Genomic DNA, 18,828 nt, shown 5'->3' with positions numbered 1-18,828 from the left:
GGCTTTTTTTATATCAGTGGTATCATAGATAGCAGGGCCACAGTAATAACATTCATCTGAGGTTCTTTGCAACTATAAACATAACAGACCAACGGCTGCCGCATGTCAGTTGGTTGAGTCAATAGATCAACTTGTCGATCTTTACAACATAAGCGTCAACTACAAAGGCGGCTGGTGGCTTTGAGAATTGATAAATGTTCTGCCGATTATCTGCTTATGCTCTATTTTCTCCACTCAGTACAAATGCACAGGCCATAGTACAGTTCAGTTTGAATGGTATGTTGATTAAGAAAATGTGTCTTGTGTTTTCTTCCTCATTGCATTTTAGTTACGACAATTATCTGTTAACCACTACAGAGTGAGTTTGCTATACCTCCACCAGGATGACAGAGGTAATGAAATAATGTGGATCAGCTGATTTTGTACTGCAAGTCAAAAAGGAACGCACGCAAGAAAGGTCATCCTCCATTCACCTTAGCGGCCTATGGCTCACTTTGCCAGTGGAGAATGGTCGAATCCAAGGAGATGCTAATAGAAATTTTACGTACAGGTAACAAGCTCACATAGAGCACGCATGCACCCACAATGAATGAACACGGCGAAAAGTTGATTTTGTCATTGAGAATTCCATTACATTCAAACGACAAAAACTTTGTAGATTGCAACAAAGAAGTGAGATTTGATGACAAGCGTCTCACTTATGTAATAAGTCAGACTACTGTAAAACTATGAATTTTTTTTTTAGCGGTAAAAGATTTTTAAAACTTTTGTGGGCTGTGGTGTTGGAGATGAAATTGAAAAAAAATAGATGCATCTCCAACTAGCTCCAGGTAATTACTGTATTCACCAAAGAAAAACATGTTCTGTCTCCTTCAGGAATATTATGCAGATAGCTAATTATGTATACGCACGCAACGACCCACACATGCATGCACTCACATGAAGGGAATATATTTATAACGAGAGTGACAATGGGACTAAATCAAGGAAACAAAACTCAATCCCTCAATTCTACTTCAGAATGGATATCCCTGATTCCTCTCCTATTTTTAGGAGGAGGCGGGGGCAAGGCTCAAGTCAAGGATGGGGAGGGAGAAGATGGCTGCAGGTCCATTTGCATCTGAATTTAAGTCCAGGTAGAGAGCGTGGTGAAAACTAGTGATCAACCAAATATCGGCTGGACTGGTTATCTGGTCCAATAATTTGCATTTTGCCGACTATTGGCATCTTCCTTTTAGCTTTCAAGGCCGATAAATTAAAAGCTGGTTTATTTTGACTCGACGCAGCGCTCTCTCGCTGATGTGCTGGTGGCCCTGCCTTGCAGAAGCAGATTGGCCCTCCCACAGCACCATCTGATTGATTCCTTGTGCAGTGGGAAGCAGCTAATCAGCAGTAAGCTGACTGTTTGCTTTTTTTTTTTTACCTCGAGTCACACACGCTACAGGAAAGGTAAGGCAACAGACTTTGCTGAAATTCTAATGTCAGTCTACTACAACTCACAAATCATAGAAAACTATTTACAGTAGTAAACTCTAAAGAAATGTTTGTCTTCATTGAACTATAAGACTGTTGCAGCTGACTATTTTCTAAGATCTAAAAAAAAAAAGCTTTAACATGTAAATCACATTTTTTAATAAACATGAGCGTAAAGGCCTTTAAGCACAAATCAAGTTTTGGAGTTTTTATTTTTCAAACTTTGGCACCATTTCACTCCTTCAAGAAATTAATATCGCCTTCAAATATCGGTTATCGGCATCCATGACTACTAATATTCAGTATCGGCCTTGAAAAAAGTATATTGTCTATCACGAGTGAAAACAAAACCAACTCTGGCTTCACAAACACCTTCATGATCCAGTTAATACCCATGTGTTAAAGGAACCAAAAAAAAAAAAAAACTCCCCTGGACACAGGACAACTTAAACCGGTTAATATGCGTAAATTGATTCAGAACGGCTGAGAAAATATTTAATTTGAAGTTCCCTTGACCAAAACACCTGCTATATGGCCAGACCCATTGATTTGATTCCTACCTCTTGAGTTTGTTGCCAGGTCAGCCACTTTCTGAAAGGCATCCAAGAAGGCAGCCAAGGCGACCACGGTGGCTCTAGAAGAAAAGAAAAAAAGCCTCAGTTACATAAAACACTTGCTGATGAATCCCTACAAAACAAGCATTTTATTTTGCTTTCCATGCGTCGGCTACAATATGCATAGAAAAAGTGACTGAAGGTGACATGTGCTAATCACTGCTCTGTGTTCTCATGTACTGTATGGAGCGAAAACACGAGGACAAAAAGAGACCAAAGGCCTTCAATCCATTCATTGAAAAGAAGCTTGATGTAAATCATTCCAGAAAACAATTGGAGGCAGTTGAAAGTACCAGTAGCCTCGGTGGTGGTGCTGTTGATTGGATAACTAACATACAGTACGCTGACAAATTACCATTAGGTGACTGACATAGACCAAGCTTCACTTTTTCATACTTATCTGTAAAGTTCCAGTTTACATGCTTTGGTTAAAAGTTAATTTTTGTCCAAATCATGTCTGCCTGGGGGTTGACCATAAAAACAAAACAAAAAAAATAAATAAATAAATAAACAAACAAATAAATAAACTTGGTCACACAGATTCCTTTCTATTTCAAGTACAGCACGGGGACCGGAAGAGCTACGAATACTCTGTACTCATGGATTAAATACTCTCATGAAGTCTGGTCAACTGAAGTTATTCATTGAAAAAAATGTAAACACCCCCCCGAAAATAATTCAGGATTTCCGTCACGAGAAAAATGATCTAAATATTCTTACTCGGCCTGCACTCCCCATCAACCGTGGCTTAGCATAGCAAAGTGCCTCTGACAATGATACAGTACATGCTGCTGCCACTATCTATTTTTAGTGCAGAAACTGGAATGGAGCTGTGGTTGATTTGGATCCCGGAAAGAGGGTGAATTTAACACCACTTTAGAGAAAATAAATTCCGACAATTTTGAGATGACTATATATGTCAACTATGCCAATGTGTGCATGTTAGGTATTATTCCAATTTAAAATAAATGTCTCTGTATCTTTTCTGAATAAAAAAGCTCAAACTAATTTTATTGATGTCTTGATAGGATCTTTCCTTTTCCAAATAAAGTCGAAACCGGAACAAATTCTTAGTTCCGACACAGCTGCAACAGCCAGCAAACAGACCAAAAGGGACCGTGATTAGAAATCAGCTAGCCTTTATTCTACACCATAATTCAAAGCAAAATGAGGAGGAGGGGAAACCCCATAGTTGGACTTAAAAAAAAAAAAACGCCTAAAAACTATAATTGGTTGATTTCCTAGGTGCTTTGCAAGAGGGGTGTAGAGGGGCTAAATTACAGAGCAGTACCCCAAGGACATCATTACACACATGCATAGACACATGCCACAAGCACTGCTGGCTAGCCACTTATCCGAGCCAAAGCGGCAAGGTGGGTGTGTTTGCGTTTTACCATGTGTGTGTCCCTTTATGTAACCCAGTCCCACAACAGATTACAGAGCTCCATGGGTGGGTGGGGTGTGGGGGTGGCTATGCCGTGGTCAAAACCGCTACTTTTACCAAATTGGAAGTGGCTATAGAAAACATGAAAGAAGACCAAAAAGGCGGTATACTGGTTTACCATTAGGGCAAGTTAGTAGTACACTGTTAGGGATCGATCTCAACGCTTGTAAGCTATCCAGAAGAAACTGAATCAATACAGCTGGCACAACTACAGCAGCCTACGACAGTGTCTCGGTCCAGTAATCGGAGCAAAGTTTGAAATACCACAACAGGCAGACTATAAATAGCGCGGCACTCATGACTTGGATTCTCCATATCCAAAGGATATTCCTCTTAATTCGTTTTGTCTTGGATGAGAGTGTCATACGTACACGCAAATATATATACATATATATATATATATTTTTTTTTAACATTTTAACAAATTTTTAAAATGTGCAAAAAGCCGACGTTTAACATTTACAACTGTCTGCCCTAATAAATTTGGGTGAAAATCAATTCAACTCTGGTTGAAATTGGGTGTGACGAAATTATCTTTTTTGTGTATACAATGCAAACTAGGTGTAATTGTGATTTCAAAATGAGTTAGAAAGCAAGCACTAATGCCGAAAGGATGACACACTCTTTTGATGGTGGACACCTTCTGAAAAATGTTTACTGAATTATACTAATCACAAGTCTTTATCCTACGTTGTTTTCATGGAATTTACACTGTTAACCTCATTTCCCTGTTTAATTGCAACTACTCAGATAAACAGATCCAAATAACCTTTTGACCAGAACGTTCAGTGGTCACAATCTACTTTTAACACCATCGCAGCGCACAGACCCAAAAACACCTTACTGTCATATAGGCAGTCATTAGCAACAAGTCCACAAATGCTCCCCCTGATCTTAGGTATGACAAGGTCACATATTTAACCCCCAAATGATGGTAACAGTCGAATAACATATCACCACAAATCAGTTTTAACGCTGAGAAAACAGACGAATGGAACACTGTGTGCATTCTAGACGCTATTGTTAAGTCCCTGAGCCTTTATACAGCTGTCACTTTGAGTCTGTCCCGGAACACGTGGACACTTCTACGGCAAGGGATCTGCCGTGCACTGTTAATCAAAGAATATTCCAGACTGCAGGACAGCCACCGTTACAGTACTTGGAGAACAATAAGCTTTTATGTCAGCTGTCGGAAGCTGTTTGGCTATTGACACGTGGCTATTTAAAGACGGCCGAGAGAACTGGTGAGAATTGGTGGCAATACTTAGCAGACAAATGGCAGGAGGTGAGCAAATTCAGTTTGAAAAAGACAAGACAGAGATGAATGGACAGGATGGACACTAAATATGTTTAGAGCGTTTGAGCTTTCTAGTAAAAGGACTTATAACTTGATCTGAAAGGCAACACTCCATCTTCAATAGAATTACAATGTTTGAATAGAAAAGTAATTTGTTAGACGTTGATTCACTAAAGGTATGAATGTAGTCACCAGCCATCATAATCATGCCAATGTGTTGCGTAAGAAAAAGCTCACCTGAGCTGGGACTGCAGTTTGCCTGCCTTGGTGATGAAGTCCTCCCAAATCGGGTATCCGCTCTGTGAAGGAGGGAAAAAAATGTATGTTGTAATCAAGACAGATTTCACAATCGCCATTAACATCATATTTTGATATTGCGCAGGAGACGAGAAGGCTGCGACGAGATAATTGTTTCCCAAACAGATTCCATGAATCACTCTTCATACTTTTATTTTCTTACCTTTAAATAAATTAGAGCAAGTCTGAACACAGATATTTACCATCATGTCCTGTGGGCTGCAAAATGGGTCACTGGCTTCTTTGGGAAAAGTCCCCTCACAGCAAAACTATTAATACTCTGTCATAATGAGCCCGGCACCTAATGGAACTCTAAATTTACCTAATTGAGGTCTTCTGGCTGAAAATAGTTGAATCGAAACTATGGCAGTCAAGGAATGGTGTTCAGAGGAGCCTGCAGGCTAAGAAATGGAACTCGGCAGTGGAACCGCACAAGATAAAGAGAGTGAGGGCTTGAGTAAATGTTTGCCAGTGATGTGCCACTACTGTCAAGTGCCTTAGGAATGTTATATTATGCTGTCAAACATTACACCCAACAATGACTCAAGTTCTCTCTGTCCTCCGACTTCTCACTCACCACATTACATCACTTGCTGCATGTTGCATGTATTCCGTTCTGATATCCATCCATTCATCTTTTTTGATTATTCAGGTGGGCCTTTTTGAAATGCTTTTCATATTTTATCCAGAGTACCGATTCAATTGCGAAATGTAGGTGTCATTAATTGAGAGTTGTTGCGGGGATTGTTTGTTCATATGAGGGGTGGTTGATATATATAGACTCCGATATTATCGTCAAAGTTGCTTTCACGATATGCAATTGTAAGTTATCAACTATTAATGCAGTCTGAAAAACAGAATCGCTCGAGTCCATTGATTGGCTGCAATGTAGAAAGAAGCGATAATATTGTCATTTGGCAAAGCAGCGTGCATAGACGAGGGAACACAATTTTTGTTTTAAATTAGGAGGAGTGTCTCATATCAGTAAGTAATTTATTAGCAAGAATTCAGTCCACGTCCACAGCCTGGAACAAGGGACGAAAAACAGTTTGCCGTTAAGAGCATTTCATCTGCACTTCACTTCGACCACAAAACGTATGAAGGCTTATGTGATGTCACAAGCCATACAAAAGATAAGTAAAGCAGAGTTAAGGACTGTCTACAAATTCCATTTTCCAAGGTGACGTGTATTTAGCAAGCATTTCGATGATTATAAAAAAAACTTTGGAAAATAGGCCAAGGATTAAGAAGCTTATGACTGTTTTGGGCCATCTCTCACAACTTTAAACCAATGCGTTATCATTATACATTTTGTACTAGTGTACGCCTGAGCATGCACACCCTACCAGTCTAACGTCAACAAATATTTTTGGTTTTTAAAAATAGTAAAAAAGTAGGTCATCTTTCTACATTAGTAAAACCCAACTTCACAACCACGACTTTAGGCTACGTGTAAAAAAGTGATTCATAACTTATTGATTGCCAGACCCATTCAATGACTGTATTTAAATGAAACAAAGGGGAAAGAACCGGTTGTGATAGCATTTTCTGAGTCGTAAATTATGACACCATTGTTATTGATGTGCAACAGAATAAATTGTTAGTGTATATGGTCAGGGAAAAACCCGCGCAAACATTGGTCAAAATGCTGATGATTTTCACCAATCTTAGAAAACGTCTCTTTCTATTAGGAAAGTGCAACATTAATAGTTTGTCTTCTTTTTATGAAATGAAGTATACAATGCAACAGTACAGTTTTACTTTTATGCAATCAAACACCAATGGCATATGTTATGCAATACGTTTCTCAAAACCTGTTACAAGTTGAGTTTACACTGTGCACAGGTTGAGCAGCAATATAGCAAAGCACGTCCATAACATGACGTTCTCCCACAGTTGGGATAAAGTCTTGCTAGTTGTGTACTTCACCATTGTCCCTCCCAAACAATCCAAATATGGCTATATCCGTCCACAGATTATTATGTCGGTAGTGCTGTGTAATATCCAAGCAGTCTTAAGAAAACTTCAAACATACGGCAATGTTGTTTTAGGTGGCAATGGCAGCCTCCTTGGTGTTCTGCACTGAAACGCTGCCTGTTTAATGATTTGCATATGTTTGATTAGTCAACAGAGATGTTGGCATGTGCCAGTCATTTTGATTAAGTTTTGAGATGCTTCTTTTTGTTAAGTTAGTTTGTTTTCTTTCTTTTTTTTCTTTAATCACATTGATCCTTCTGAACTGTCCTCTCGCAGTCATCTTTCCAGGATGGACACTCCTTGGAAGACATGCAACAATGTTATAACAAAAAAAATTATGTGGACAAACGACCAACAAGACATTTAGCCACACTTTTAAAATATTTTCCAGCTTTATACAAGTTTGTTCATGAAAACCTAACCTCAACCGATTGGGATACGGTGACAAGACCTTAAGAGAGTTATTGACAGCAGACATTCATTGAATCTTGCTTAACTGCAACCGTTTTCTTATGAGGAATGGTTAAAAATTGATGTGCACGTCTGATCTCAAATGACGGGCAACTTTTGTTTGAGGTTATTACAATTGCAATATTGAATTGTTATGAAATCAAATGGTTTTCTTACTTTTTCCTCCCAGTCCTGTGAATGTTTACATGTTATTTAAAAAACATATATGGAAAACATAATTGTTTGTGTTAGATTGGTTTAAACTGACAATTTGTTTATTCTAATTATGATTTGCATGAACACCAAAGCACATTTTATGACCAAATTATGCAGAAAATCAAAACATTCGAAAGTGTTCACATACTTTCTCCTCCAAGTATCGGTGGCTGACATGAGAGACAGTGTTGACTATGAAATTTAACACCAGATCGTAAAAGTTTTCAAATTTCTATGTAAACGGACGTCTGGCCATTTTGATCCCCCAATTCCTCCATATGTCAACGCTTATAGACCCCGTGGACATTGTTCCAACCCGACAGTCACATTCTTTCCATTCCTTCGGGGCAAGTGCAGCAGCTGAGAAGCAGCTAATTGTCTCTACAAGTCGTCTCTGTCAAAAAAAATAATAATAAAAAAATAAATAAAAGGAGGAGGAGAAAGAAAACTGCGAAATAAGACGTCCTACATTGCTTACGCTTCCACCTGCCCGCCTCAAAACGGAACATCCCAAATTAAAATGACAAAACAACTAAAGTAAATATGTAATTTTTAAGTGTATAAAACAAACCCACTTACCATACATGAATATATACATACATGCATACATGCACACATTCATGCATACTTGTATGCATGCATACATACATATTTTGGAGTAGTTTGAAGGGTTTGGAACTTAAGAGCAAAGCAAACATTAAACAAGTTACGCTAGCCCGAGCAAGAAAAAAGTCTCGAGTAAATCACCGACGCAACACAGAAGTTAGTCTAGCAGTGGAAGCTGTACGATAACACCGTTTATCGTACCTTCATGTCTGCGATAAGAGTTTGGAAGAGTCCTCCAAGCGCACTGCAGTCCTTCTCGATAACAGCCTCCATTTTCAGAGAACCACCTCCAAGTGGTCACCCCCGACTTCAGCTCGCCACCTCCGAAATCCAGAAGGTGAGGGTGGAAAAGTCAAGACGAAAACGAGAAGGGGGGGAAACTAGAAGTGAGCTCTAACCGGAGCGTCCGTTGCTGAGTAACACAACAAGAGGCGTTTCAACCAGAAAGTTGTGAGGAAAAAGCGTTCAAGACTGTTCCCGGTGTCGTGCCAAAGTACTTACCCCCGAAAAAATCTGTATCCCCTGTCGCGGGAGCGCGCACGCATTGACACCGGTGCACCTTTCACTTCAATTCAGATGTTAGAACGAGAGTGAAATGAAATTCCCAGTGTCTCCACGCCGCTTGCTTCGGAGCCATATTAAGATTAAAGTTAAGATTTAACATTTCAAGTGATGTTTCTCAAATTTCCCCAATGTGGGACTAATAAAGGACATCTTTATCTTTATGTCGAAAGTAGAGACGCGCCACGGTGCTCTGAGGATATTGACAGCTAAACCAGTTATAATATTCGGTGGTGTCGTCGGTCGTATCTTTCAAAACACCGACTGAAGAAGCTGGAGCGAACAAACACCCAGAGGGAAACACACCAAGCTAGCGATATCATGGAAAAAGTTAGTTCCGGTGAATTTACAAAATAAGTGTTTTCATCATTGCTACTTCATATAGGAGCATCCACTTCCTAACCAGATGTACGACAAAAATGCAATTTTTAATATGGACAAAATACGCTCATACGTGCAAAATACATCATCTTCGTATATTTAGTTTGGAAAATACATTTTTCATTGCATGTATAAAGATCAGCTATCCTAACACAACAACATAGAGTTTGGAGTAAACAAAAAACACAGTTTTTTTCCGGCACAAAGGGCTCTCTAGCATAAATATTATCATTCAAGGAAGACACAAAACCACTGTAGAAAAAAATTCAACCAAGTACAATAACTAATTTTAAAAATTATATATAATAATTTTGGTAAGCCGAATAACTCAGTGCAGAGGCGCAGGGTTTGATTCAGCTTTTGGCCTTCCTGTGTGTAATTTGTATATTTTTTTTCCTCCAAGTTTTTAAGTTTGGGATTTTTTACGATTTTTTTCTGAATTGTCCTTTATTTACTCATTTTTTTGTGTATTTATTTATTTATCGGGAATTGGCCATTCCTTGGTGGAAAAAAATCTGACTTGAAGTCGTTTTTAAAATCAGTGCTGTTAATGTGAAGACTCGCCTGTACTCCATGTGATGAAAGCGGTGAGCTCAAAAGAACTAACGTCCATGTCAAACATTCAAAATAATTGAAACAGATCAAGAGCATGTGTCATTTAAAATTCTATGGAGTACTGTAATGTATTTGCTGCTTCGTATATCGTGATAGTGCTTTTTGTAAGGTTTAAGTAACATGTCTGGAAAAAAAAACCTGTACTGAATGTCAGTCAATGAGCGACATCTACCGACGCATGTTTGAATGACAACAGACGATAGCCTGATCTCAAACTATAAATGATAAATCGTGTTGCAACTTGATCACCATTTCAATGAAAGGAATGTACACTTTACAGATAATGTATTTGGGGGGAAACAACTAAGTGAATGTGCCAGATTGAAGAAAACCCCGTGATGTATTTTATGATGGAATTCGTGCACAATAAATAAATACATAAAATAAAATAAAATAAAATAAAATAAAATAAAATAAAATAAAATAAAATAAAATAAAATAAAATAAAATGCATGCTTAGTTAAATGTTTCATTTGTCCGGAAGAATATTGCAACAACAGACTTCCGTTTGATTAACGTACAGAGGTAAAACCTTTAAAAATGTCTTTATAAATTCAGACGGTGTCCATTCCCTGTCAGTAAAAATATATGCCATAAAATAGTGGGTAAACATGTTTCAATTTGTCATATTTAAGTTATATTTCTCGTGAGGCATTATGAAGCAAGCGTGCCTGTTATTACACTAACTTAAACTACATTGTATTTGGAAAGAAAGTACTCTACTCCTAAAATTCTTTTTATGTTTACTGTTCACCCTGCACTTTATAATCAGTGTTGATGATGATGACGCGTTAAAATGTGTTAACATATTTAGCCACTAGAGGTTGACAGAGATACATGATTAAAATGAAGACAATGAATTTCGCTGTTGTTGCTATAACACGTCAAACTATTTCTTGAAAATACTTGTTTGTGATCATCAGACACAGAGAACTTCTCTTTTCTGGTCATGAACCAACAATATATTCACCCCTGATGTTGAATGGGGTTATCGCCTTTGTGTCCATGTAATGTATGTTATGTACTGCCCCCACCCCCCAAAAAAAACCTAATCTCAAACCATTCCCATCATTAGTATGACCTGACTTTGTCCATACATGTCTAACTTTGTCTTTCAATACTCTAAATTTGGTATTGTGATTGATCTATTTTTTTTTAAATGAAAGGACCTCCTCCTTTATGACATTAGGACTTTTGTAGCATAATCCAAACAATGTATAACTGATTAATTAAAATTATTCTAATGGAACACAAATAATTAACAAATCCCTTAAACTGTATATTTATAAATCACACACACATCTGTAATGACTTTAAAATGACTAATTAACCCAGTCTTTTTTTCTTTTTTAATCAAGTATCCCAAAAAACTAGCATTTGAACTGGGGCGTGTAGATTTTTTATATCCACCGTACATAAATAAAATGTGAAAATTGTTTTTGCATGATTTGATTACACTTTCACCTTAAAATTTGTATTATGTAACAAAAAGTATTAAAATGTTAACAAAGGCACAAGAATTCAAACATTGTTTTAAATTAGTAATTTACTACACTTATTGTAAATAATTATACTAAAGTGGCACAGCAAGCAAAACTGATAGAGTATTTATCATTCTTTATTGTTAATGTAAATTAAAAATATTCTTTAAAACATACCAATATTGGCATATTTGAGTGTTTAATCCTATGCATGAAGGAGAAGATGAACAATGATGTGATCCAATGAACTGTTAATACAAATAACAACTGTGTAGGTTGTGTTCAAATTCTTTAAAACTCCAATATAGGGAGTTTTGTGTGTTGAATCCTACCTGTTAAGGAGACACAATGACGTCATCTAACAAATCAACAAAACAAAAAAAAAACATATCAACACAGATTCAAAAATATATTAAAAAAATTCAATAGCACATGATGTTTATTGTGACGTGAGTTTCCACTTCCTTTGCATCACTGTAATATAGGGCCTTTCCTAGAAAATGTTCATGCGTAAGGAGTTTTTGATGAGCATGAAACAAAAGCAGCACGATAGAGAGAGAGAAAAAAAGAGATTTAGCAGTTTTGGAATTGGGAAACATTCCTTCCAGTGAGGATGTGAATCCAGTAGAATGAGGAAGTTACAGTGTTGATGTGAATAAAAAAAAGAAGGTTGCATAAGCATTAGTAGCATGAGTAACGTGAATGAAAAAGCAAGGTGCATAATTGTCACAACATGACTAACGCGTGCATGCCATATTAAATGTCAAAATTGTTCATTGTTTTCTCATTCCTTCACCACACCACTCAACCTGTTTGAGAAGTTAATGACCTCAGAACAGTTGTCGGTCATTCTGCAATTAATAAAGTCCAGAAAAAAAAAAATCACAAAATGTTCATACTTGAAACAGGGCATTCCAACTCCTACAGATTTCGGAAGCAACTGCATTTTTATATTGGGAATGTTTCCCCTGTAGGTGGAGAACAGGTGCAAAATCAGCTTGAGTTTCAGGTTAGATCCTCCACCTCTTGAAGGCCATCACCAAACTGCAGCTGTAGAATAGCGTCACCACAAATGCAAATATCTGTGACAAAAAAGGAACAAAAGAGTGTGAAGATTTTGGGACAAGAATCAGCAACTCCAAATCTGAGACCACGGTACGCAATTGTCGGAGTGTCCTCTCCAGGTTGGGATAATGATATCCTGCACTAAGTGGACCCTTTCCAATATCTTGGGGTCTTATTCATGATTGAGGGGGAGGATGGAGCGGGAGCTCTACAAGACAGATAGCTACAGCCTCTGCAGGGATGCAGAGAGTCTGTATCGGTCTGTTGTGGTGAAGAAAGAGCGGAGCCCAAATGCGAAGCTCTCGGTTTACTAGTCCATCTACATTCCTCACTATGGTCGCGAGCTGTGGGTTGTGACTGACAGAATTAGATCCCGGATAAAAGCAGCCGAAATTAGTTTTGTCCACAGAGAGTCTTGTCAAAATAAATGTTTTAAATTTAATTTCTTTGTAAAATTTTCTCACAAAAAGCTTACTTCATGTAATTTCATAATCAGAATGCCCTTTATTGTCATATTCAGTGTACAAGGAGATTGGAGAGCTGCCCTCCCTAGCGCAAGATAAGAAATAATTTAATCATGTATATCAATTAATTAAAGATTAAATAATTAAATAGAAAATAAATATGAAATTAAATAAGTGAAGACACCAGAGCCGGGCACTTGACCCTTTTTTGCCGGTTAGTACCCCGCCCTCCAGCCGCGACTTAGGTACCGTTGCCGCCTCGACCCTCCGGCCTTATTCATAAAAATTGTCGTCTCTGACCCAGTTGTCCTTCTCCTCCTCCTCCTCCTTCTTCTTTGTCTCATTCTTCTTCTTTCTTCTTCTCCACGAACGTGCCCAATGCAAGTAAGTACGCACAGTTGGTATTGACACTTTTGACGCGTTCTGAGGCAATTTTTGTCATTTGCCCAGTTCACTGAGTAGATTTCGATGAACCTTTGGGCTACTTGCAACCAAATCACACGGACGAGGGCCAGACAAAAATCCACCTCCGGCCTTGCTTGATCGAGCCCTTTTTTTAAATTTGCCATCCCCGCCCTTAAAAATTGGCGGTCCGCCCCTGGGACGGACTGCCCAGCTCTGGAAGACACATTTTGGATGGTTGAAGGTATGAAGCCAGTATTTATCGTACAGGTACATACAATTAGATAGACTACCCAAAAAGATTTTACTCACCGTGGCCACTACGTTAATATTGAACTCGTTGCGAGTCAGCACAGTGAACACATTTCCCCGAGGGTAGTGTATACACATTACAGTTCCTGTGCTGTTTGGCAGGGGTGTGATGATGGCTCCTCCATTAGCTGCCGTTGTCGCCGCCTCCAGCACAAAGGCGGCAAAATAAAAAAGCAAAGCTACAAAATGATAAAAAACATCCTGAAAATGAGCAAAGAGGACATGTTAGTATGGCACTCAGCACACATCTTCACCAAGGCCTGAAAAAAAAGTAGAAGGCCTATCATACTTGCCTAGGCATCCTAAAAAGAGTTTCTGAAGTTTACAATTATGACAAAATTTGGCAGCACATGCCCTTTCAAGGACCAGGAGGTGGGAGCAGATCTCATCGATTTTAAAGTCACTGCATTATCCTGATTGACAGATAATACTAAAAGAAGTCAAGAAACTAGTGATAGTAGTAGTAAGTTGTCGTCGGATGTGGGAATTGCTCACAGCCGATTGACAAATGGCGGGACACTTTAAAAAAAAAAAAAACGAATGATGAGTGACGGACCAGCAAATTTTTATAAAATGCCCACCTGTCGTAGTATTAGTGGTGGTAGTAGTACAAGATGAAATGGAAGAAGCTAAGAAAAGTGCTTACTGGTTACTATATGCGGTGGCACTCACTTCTCTTTGTCATTATTAATGTGACTTGTAAGACACAACCAGTTGCTCGTCTGTATGTGAGTTCTGCAACCACGTGAGCTTCACACGCCGTAATGGAATCCGTTGCTCAGTTATACCGTAATTGATGTTGAGTACACACGCGAGACTTTGCAGTCATAAATATTGATTCACCGCCAGCGGCATCAAACATTCTGCGAGCAAATTTAGGGATAAAAATTACGCATCTCACACCAGAGGATAAATGGACAGGATAATATTTTAGAAGAATTCGGCTTTTGCTGACTTTGGTCTGAAGTGCAGATTTTTTTTTTTTTTCCAAATTCGGTTTGGTATGAGAGCACTCTTGTTATGACTGCAATGTCCAGCACGAAGGCACCTGGGTAAGATAACATTAATTAATCTGCTCAATTACCAGAGTTTTATATCACCCATATGGTATCAGCTCAGCACACCAAGTAGGTTAGGAGTCATAACAAACCATCCATTATCAAAACAAAACCTTGGATTAGTGCTTGGTCAAGGTAATAAATAAGGTTTCAGTTTTTCAACTACGGGAACTGTAAAGGTTATATAAACTTGCAGAACAACTGTAGTGTGTACAGTACAGTCAATAATTCCACACACTAAAACAAGGCACACACTACAAACATGGCCAAAAGAAGAGGGCATCTTTAAAAAAAAAAAAAAAAAAAAGATTGTTATCAGATTACATAGGGAAACAAAAGAGTGAGAAGGGAGTTTGTGTTGTCAATTCTGTGAGGCGGATGGGACACCAACAACGAAGTCTTTGTTGTGTTCTGGTGGGACCTCGTCATTCATGTCGCTCATTGTTCTGATGAAAACAAACAACACATGCTCGGCTTCTCTTGGAGAAAGCTTCGCGCCTAGCAAAAGGATGGGAGGCTAAATGTCACAGAAACGGCACAGGTTTGAGGGCAATGCTAACCAAAATTTGCAACAAATACACAATATTTGTGGTAATAATGTGCTTTTGAAAAAAATAATTTGATATCTTTGTGAATTGTAGTTTTCCCATGTTTTACCCCCTGGTGTAAATCCTGATATTGCACTACTACTACTAGAGTACAGTACTGCTAAGATTCTCAACACCCATGAAAGCAACATTTAGCACTGTGAGTAAAAGGAAAACATCCGTTTTTCAGGAGATTTTGCAGGTTTCATTTAGACCGAGGTGAGCAGTCAAGGGCAGCAAGGCCTTCTCTGCCGGCCTAAATGCCATTAGAAAGCAGTGACCTACATTTGCAACCCATGTCAGTTCTTATGTTTTTTTTGTTTTTTTTCCCCAGTTGTTTACTTTCGTCGTTTGGTCATGTTTTTCTGGACAGCACTACATCCAGTACGTGCATATGGATATTATATATTTGGCCCACAATGTCAGCAATTTTTCATCTTCTGATTAGTTGCTCAGAGCAAGACAGTTACAGGCTAAAAATGGGGGGGATTTTGCTACTTACTTATGTTTAGACCAGTGAAGGCTCATAGGACATGTTACAAATAATTTATTGGGGCTGACTTCCCCTTTAAGTTTCTGAGACAGGATATTGCCCATGACTGAATTCATTTTAGCCTGGATCTGGCTAGTGCCGTACGATATTCAGATACATATTTTAGTGGGCAATAAAAATGTCTACCGCACGATTATAATCCTCTCTCATTTATGTAGTTATGTTGTTATAGTTATATTATTCATTATTATGTGTGAGGTATTAGGTAAGATCTATTGCTACACTAATGTAGCATCCGAGAGGGTGACACAAGTCGCCTTTCTATTACGTCATGTTTGTGTCACACACTCAAGTGTTACACAAATGTAGCAATTAAATTAAATTGATGAAGCATGCTTGGTGATGTCAGAAGTCTTTGCAGTGTGCTTGTCTACTAAGGCAGAATGTGAGTTTGTGAGTCTTTTTTGTTTTTTTTTAAAAGAGTAGTTTAGATGCACTTGACCTTGGATGTCACACTAACGTCTAATGTACAATGAATTACGGCTAAAGTATTTACAGCAGTGATTCCATTTTGTAACAGCATGCTCACATCCCCTGAAATTTGTTTTCGGCACTGCAAGGGGCGCATGGATGAAAACAATATTACAATGTACAGTACAGTGAGTCCACAACACTGTACATTCCTTGAAAGCTGATTGTACTACCAGATATTCATGCTTTAATGCAAGACATTTTCTCACTGCACATCTAGTAAAAAGACAAAATGACAGCCGCTGGGTTTATGGATACATGATTACACGGCCGATCAGAGGAGGAAACCAACGGCAGTCTCGAATACTACTTACCAAAAAGTTCCAGTCAATACTGATGCGATCAGCCAGGCCAGTGATGAGGAGTATGAGGTAGGCGGAGGAGAGGAAGAAGGCAGTGACAGACACAAACATCACCCAACCTTGCAGCAGGGGGACTGGCACATTGGAGGAAGCCACCAGGATCCATACTAAACCACCAAATAACTGGAGGCACAAGCACTAGCACGTTAACACATAACAATATAAGTCAACGTTTCAAAATACTGCATTATTGTACCAAAATGGTAATTTATTTTGTATATCAACTGCAGTTGTTCACCACTTTAAATTACAACTACGATGATACAATTCAGCCCAAAAGTTGACACTGCCCCCCCCCCCCCCCCCCCCCCACTTTGCTTTTTTGCGGCGCAGTTTCACATTATTTGTGATACCAACACAAGGGCTACCAATGACAAAGGCGAGGAGGAAAATGTGTTGATAACCTTAGAGCGAGAAGTGTAACGTACATTGATAGAGGTCTGGCTGCTCATTACAATATGATCCATGCAATAAATCACATAAGCAAATGATTGTTACTATTTAACAGACAGTATAATATGCTGAAAAGTATACTTATTATACTTAAAATGTTAATTGTAAAAAATCCTATACAAATGGGGAGTAATTTTCTTTCTTTTAGTTTTAAATGGTGACACAAAACACTATTTTCACAGAGTTTCACACAACCAACAATGCTATCAAAAAATATATACTTTCCTAACGTGACAAAGTCTGTCCATTGCAGTTCTAACACGAGAATACAGAAGAAATAGTTCGAATAAGCAAAAGCTGTGAGGAGTCAAGGACCGTGCGATCACCTTGCAATACTAAAGGTCGTCAGGAGAGACCATGAGGTTGCTACAAGTACCCGATGCTTCTAAACATTCACTATAGTGATGCCTTGAGTTCCGGATCAAAACTTACTATTTCTAAGCAGATAAGCGCCCCGGAGTAGGTTCTTAACACTTCCAGTCCTAAAGGGAGCGAAATTGTTGGCGTTGAGAAGGAGGTGGCAGCGGGATTGGTGGCCGGCTCCGACATGTCTGCGTCCGCCTCTCTCGCTCTCTCTCTCGCCGCTTTTTTCTCGGCCTCCTCTTTGGCTCTCTCACCTACCAGGGAACCCACTGGCACAAAGGAAAGGAGGTGCGGGGGGGAAATTCCTGCGGTGTCATGTGTCCCTCTCCAACAGAACAGGTCGGACAGGTGCACCGGCCACTCCCTTGGAGCCACGATGCTGCGTTCAAAGGCATCTCGGATTTACGGAAATCTCTTCATCCAAATGGCCCTAGGCTAAATAGTTTTAATGTTTGTATTCCCCCATGATTGATTATGTGGTTACAAAAGATGCACGTGGATGCAGATTGATCATGAACTTCAGCGGTTCTTTGTTGCTGTTGTCTTTTATGTTGTTGTTGTAATCAACATGTTCAATTAAATCGCCACAATATCATTAACAATGTACTTGACGTAGTTATGGTCGTTCCAATGACATATGAGCGCAGCAAGTTTGTTCTTGGACTTCCAGTTAAAACACTTATTTACTGTATTGCATTTGTCAGAAGGAAAATGTGGATGAACTGGGTCATTCATTAATAACTTATAAGTGACCAATAGAAGAAATGAAGCCGTAAAGCGACAATGGGGTGGCTACTTGTCCACTAACTACATGAGTCAAAAATTAACCATGAGTGTAGAATTAAAGCAGACAATAGAATGAGAATGAGAAAGACTTTCAAATTGATATAAAAAAAACAAAACAAAACAGAAAAAGAGTTAAAAAGAGTTAGATTTAACGCGTTGACAAGTTACTTTGTTGTTGGGTTGCCAAGACCATGCCACAGTTAATGTTTAGACAGGATTTGGAATACAAGTACCAATATTGACCTAACCTCCAAGAGGGCATTCCAGCACTGGGTTAGCAAGGGTAGTGACGAGTTCCAGTGAATCAAGGGACAGTGCGAGGGCTCATCATTTGCGTCATGCCTTTGTTTTAAAGCGGCCTCTTGTTTGCTTGGCAAATCTTGATCAACTGACAATGTGATATTTTCAAGGAAAGGAAATGTATTAAAGTTTTGAGAAGCAAATATTTGACTCTGGACGCCCTTGACGTAGAAAAAAGACAAGAAAAAAAAACAGAGATCCAGGGAAGAGTATTGCCTGGTTAAAAAAAAAGGCGTAAGC

At 38.7% G+C, this 18,828-nt stretch overlaps 2 protein-coding genes across 7 annotated transcripts in view; both read right to left on the bottom strand.

The window, feature by feature from the left end:
• The window catches only part of LOC148329410 (protein MTSS 1-like), a 34,904-nt gene extending 25,650 nt beyond the window's left edge, over nucleotides 1-9,254 (bottom strand). For all 6 annotated transcript variants that reach the window (XM_088307541.1, XM_088307545.1, XM_088307543.1 and 3 more), the window contains exons 1-4: nucleotides 8,876-9,254; nucleotides 8,576-8,786; nucleotides 5,066-5,127; nucleotides 2,034-2,107 (exon numbers count right to left, since the gene is read on the bottom strand). In XM_088307541.1, coding sequence (XP_088163667.1) covers nucleotides 2,034-2,107; nucleotides 5,066-5,127; nucleotides 8,576-8,647 — 208 coding nt within the window. In that variant the 5' untranslated portion in view covers nucleotides 8,648-8,786; nucleotides 8,876-9,254. The remainder of the gene's footprint in view (nucleotides 1-2,033; nucleotides 2,108-5,065; nucleotides 5,128-8,575; nucleotides 8,787-8,875) is intronic.
• Nucleotides 9,255-11,531: 2,277 nt separating this feature from the next.
• Nucleotides 11,532-17,860, bottom strand: mal2 (mal, T cell differentiation protein 2). The gene is made up of 4 exons (XM_088307722.1): nucleotides 17,572-17,860; nucleotides 16,639-16,809; nucleotides 13,656-13,856; nucleotides 11,532-12,494 (listed from the first exon to the last, which is right to left on the bottom strand). Exons 1-4 carry the CDS (start codon nucleotides 17,686-17,688, stop codon nucleotides 12,423-12,425), a joined length of 561 nt encoding a protein of 186 aa, XP_088163848.1. The 5' UTR covers nucleotides 17,689-17,860; the 3' UTR covers nucleotides 11,532-12,422.
• Between the last annotated feature and the right edge of the window lie 968 nt (nucleotides 17,861-18,828).

The sequence above is a fragment of the Idiotropiscis lumnitzeri genome, chromosome 10 (genome assembly GCF_059441095.1).
Source record: "Idiotropiscis lumnitzeri isolate Australia: NSW breed Sydney's pygmy pipehorse chromosome 10, RoL_Ilum_1.0, whole genome shotgun sequence".
Taxonomy (NCBI): Eukaryota; Metazoa; Chordata; class Actinopteri; order Syngnathiformes; family Syngnathidae; genus Idiotropiscis; species Idiotropiscis lumnitzeri.
Note: the sequence above shows the minus strand (reverse complement) of the source record. Positions and strands in the feature narration are given on the sequence as shown.

Coding starts and splice junctions, on each gene's coding strand:
- mal2 (XM_088307722.1), bottom strand. CDS start 17,688: ATGTCGGAGCCGGCCACCAATCCCGCTGCCACCTCCTTCTCAACGCCA. Junction 16,810..17,571: donor CGCTTATCTGCTTAGAAATA/GTAAGTTTTGAT, acceptor TTGTGCCTCCAG/TTATTTGGTGGTTTAGTATG. Junction 12,495..13,655: donor ATATTAACGTAGTGGCCACG/GTGAGTAAAATC, acceptor TTTTTGTCACAG/ATATTTGCATTTGTGGTGAC.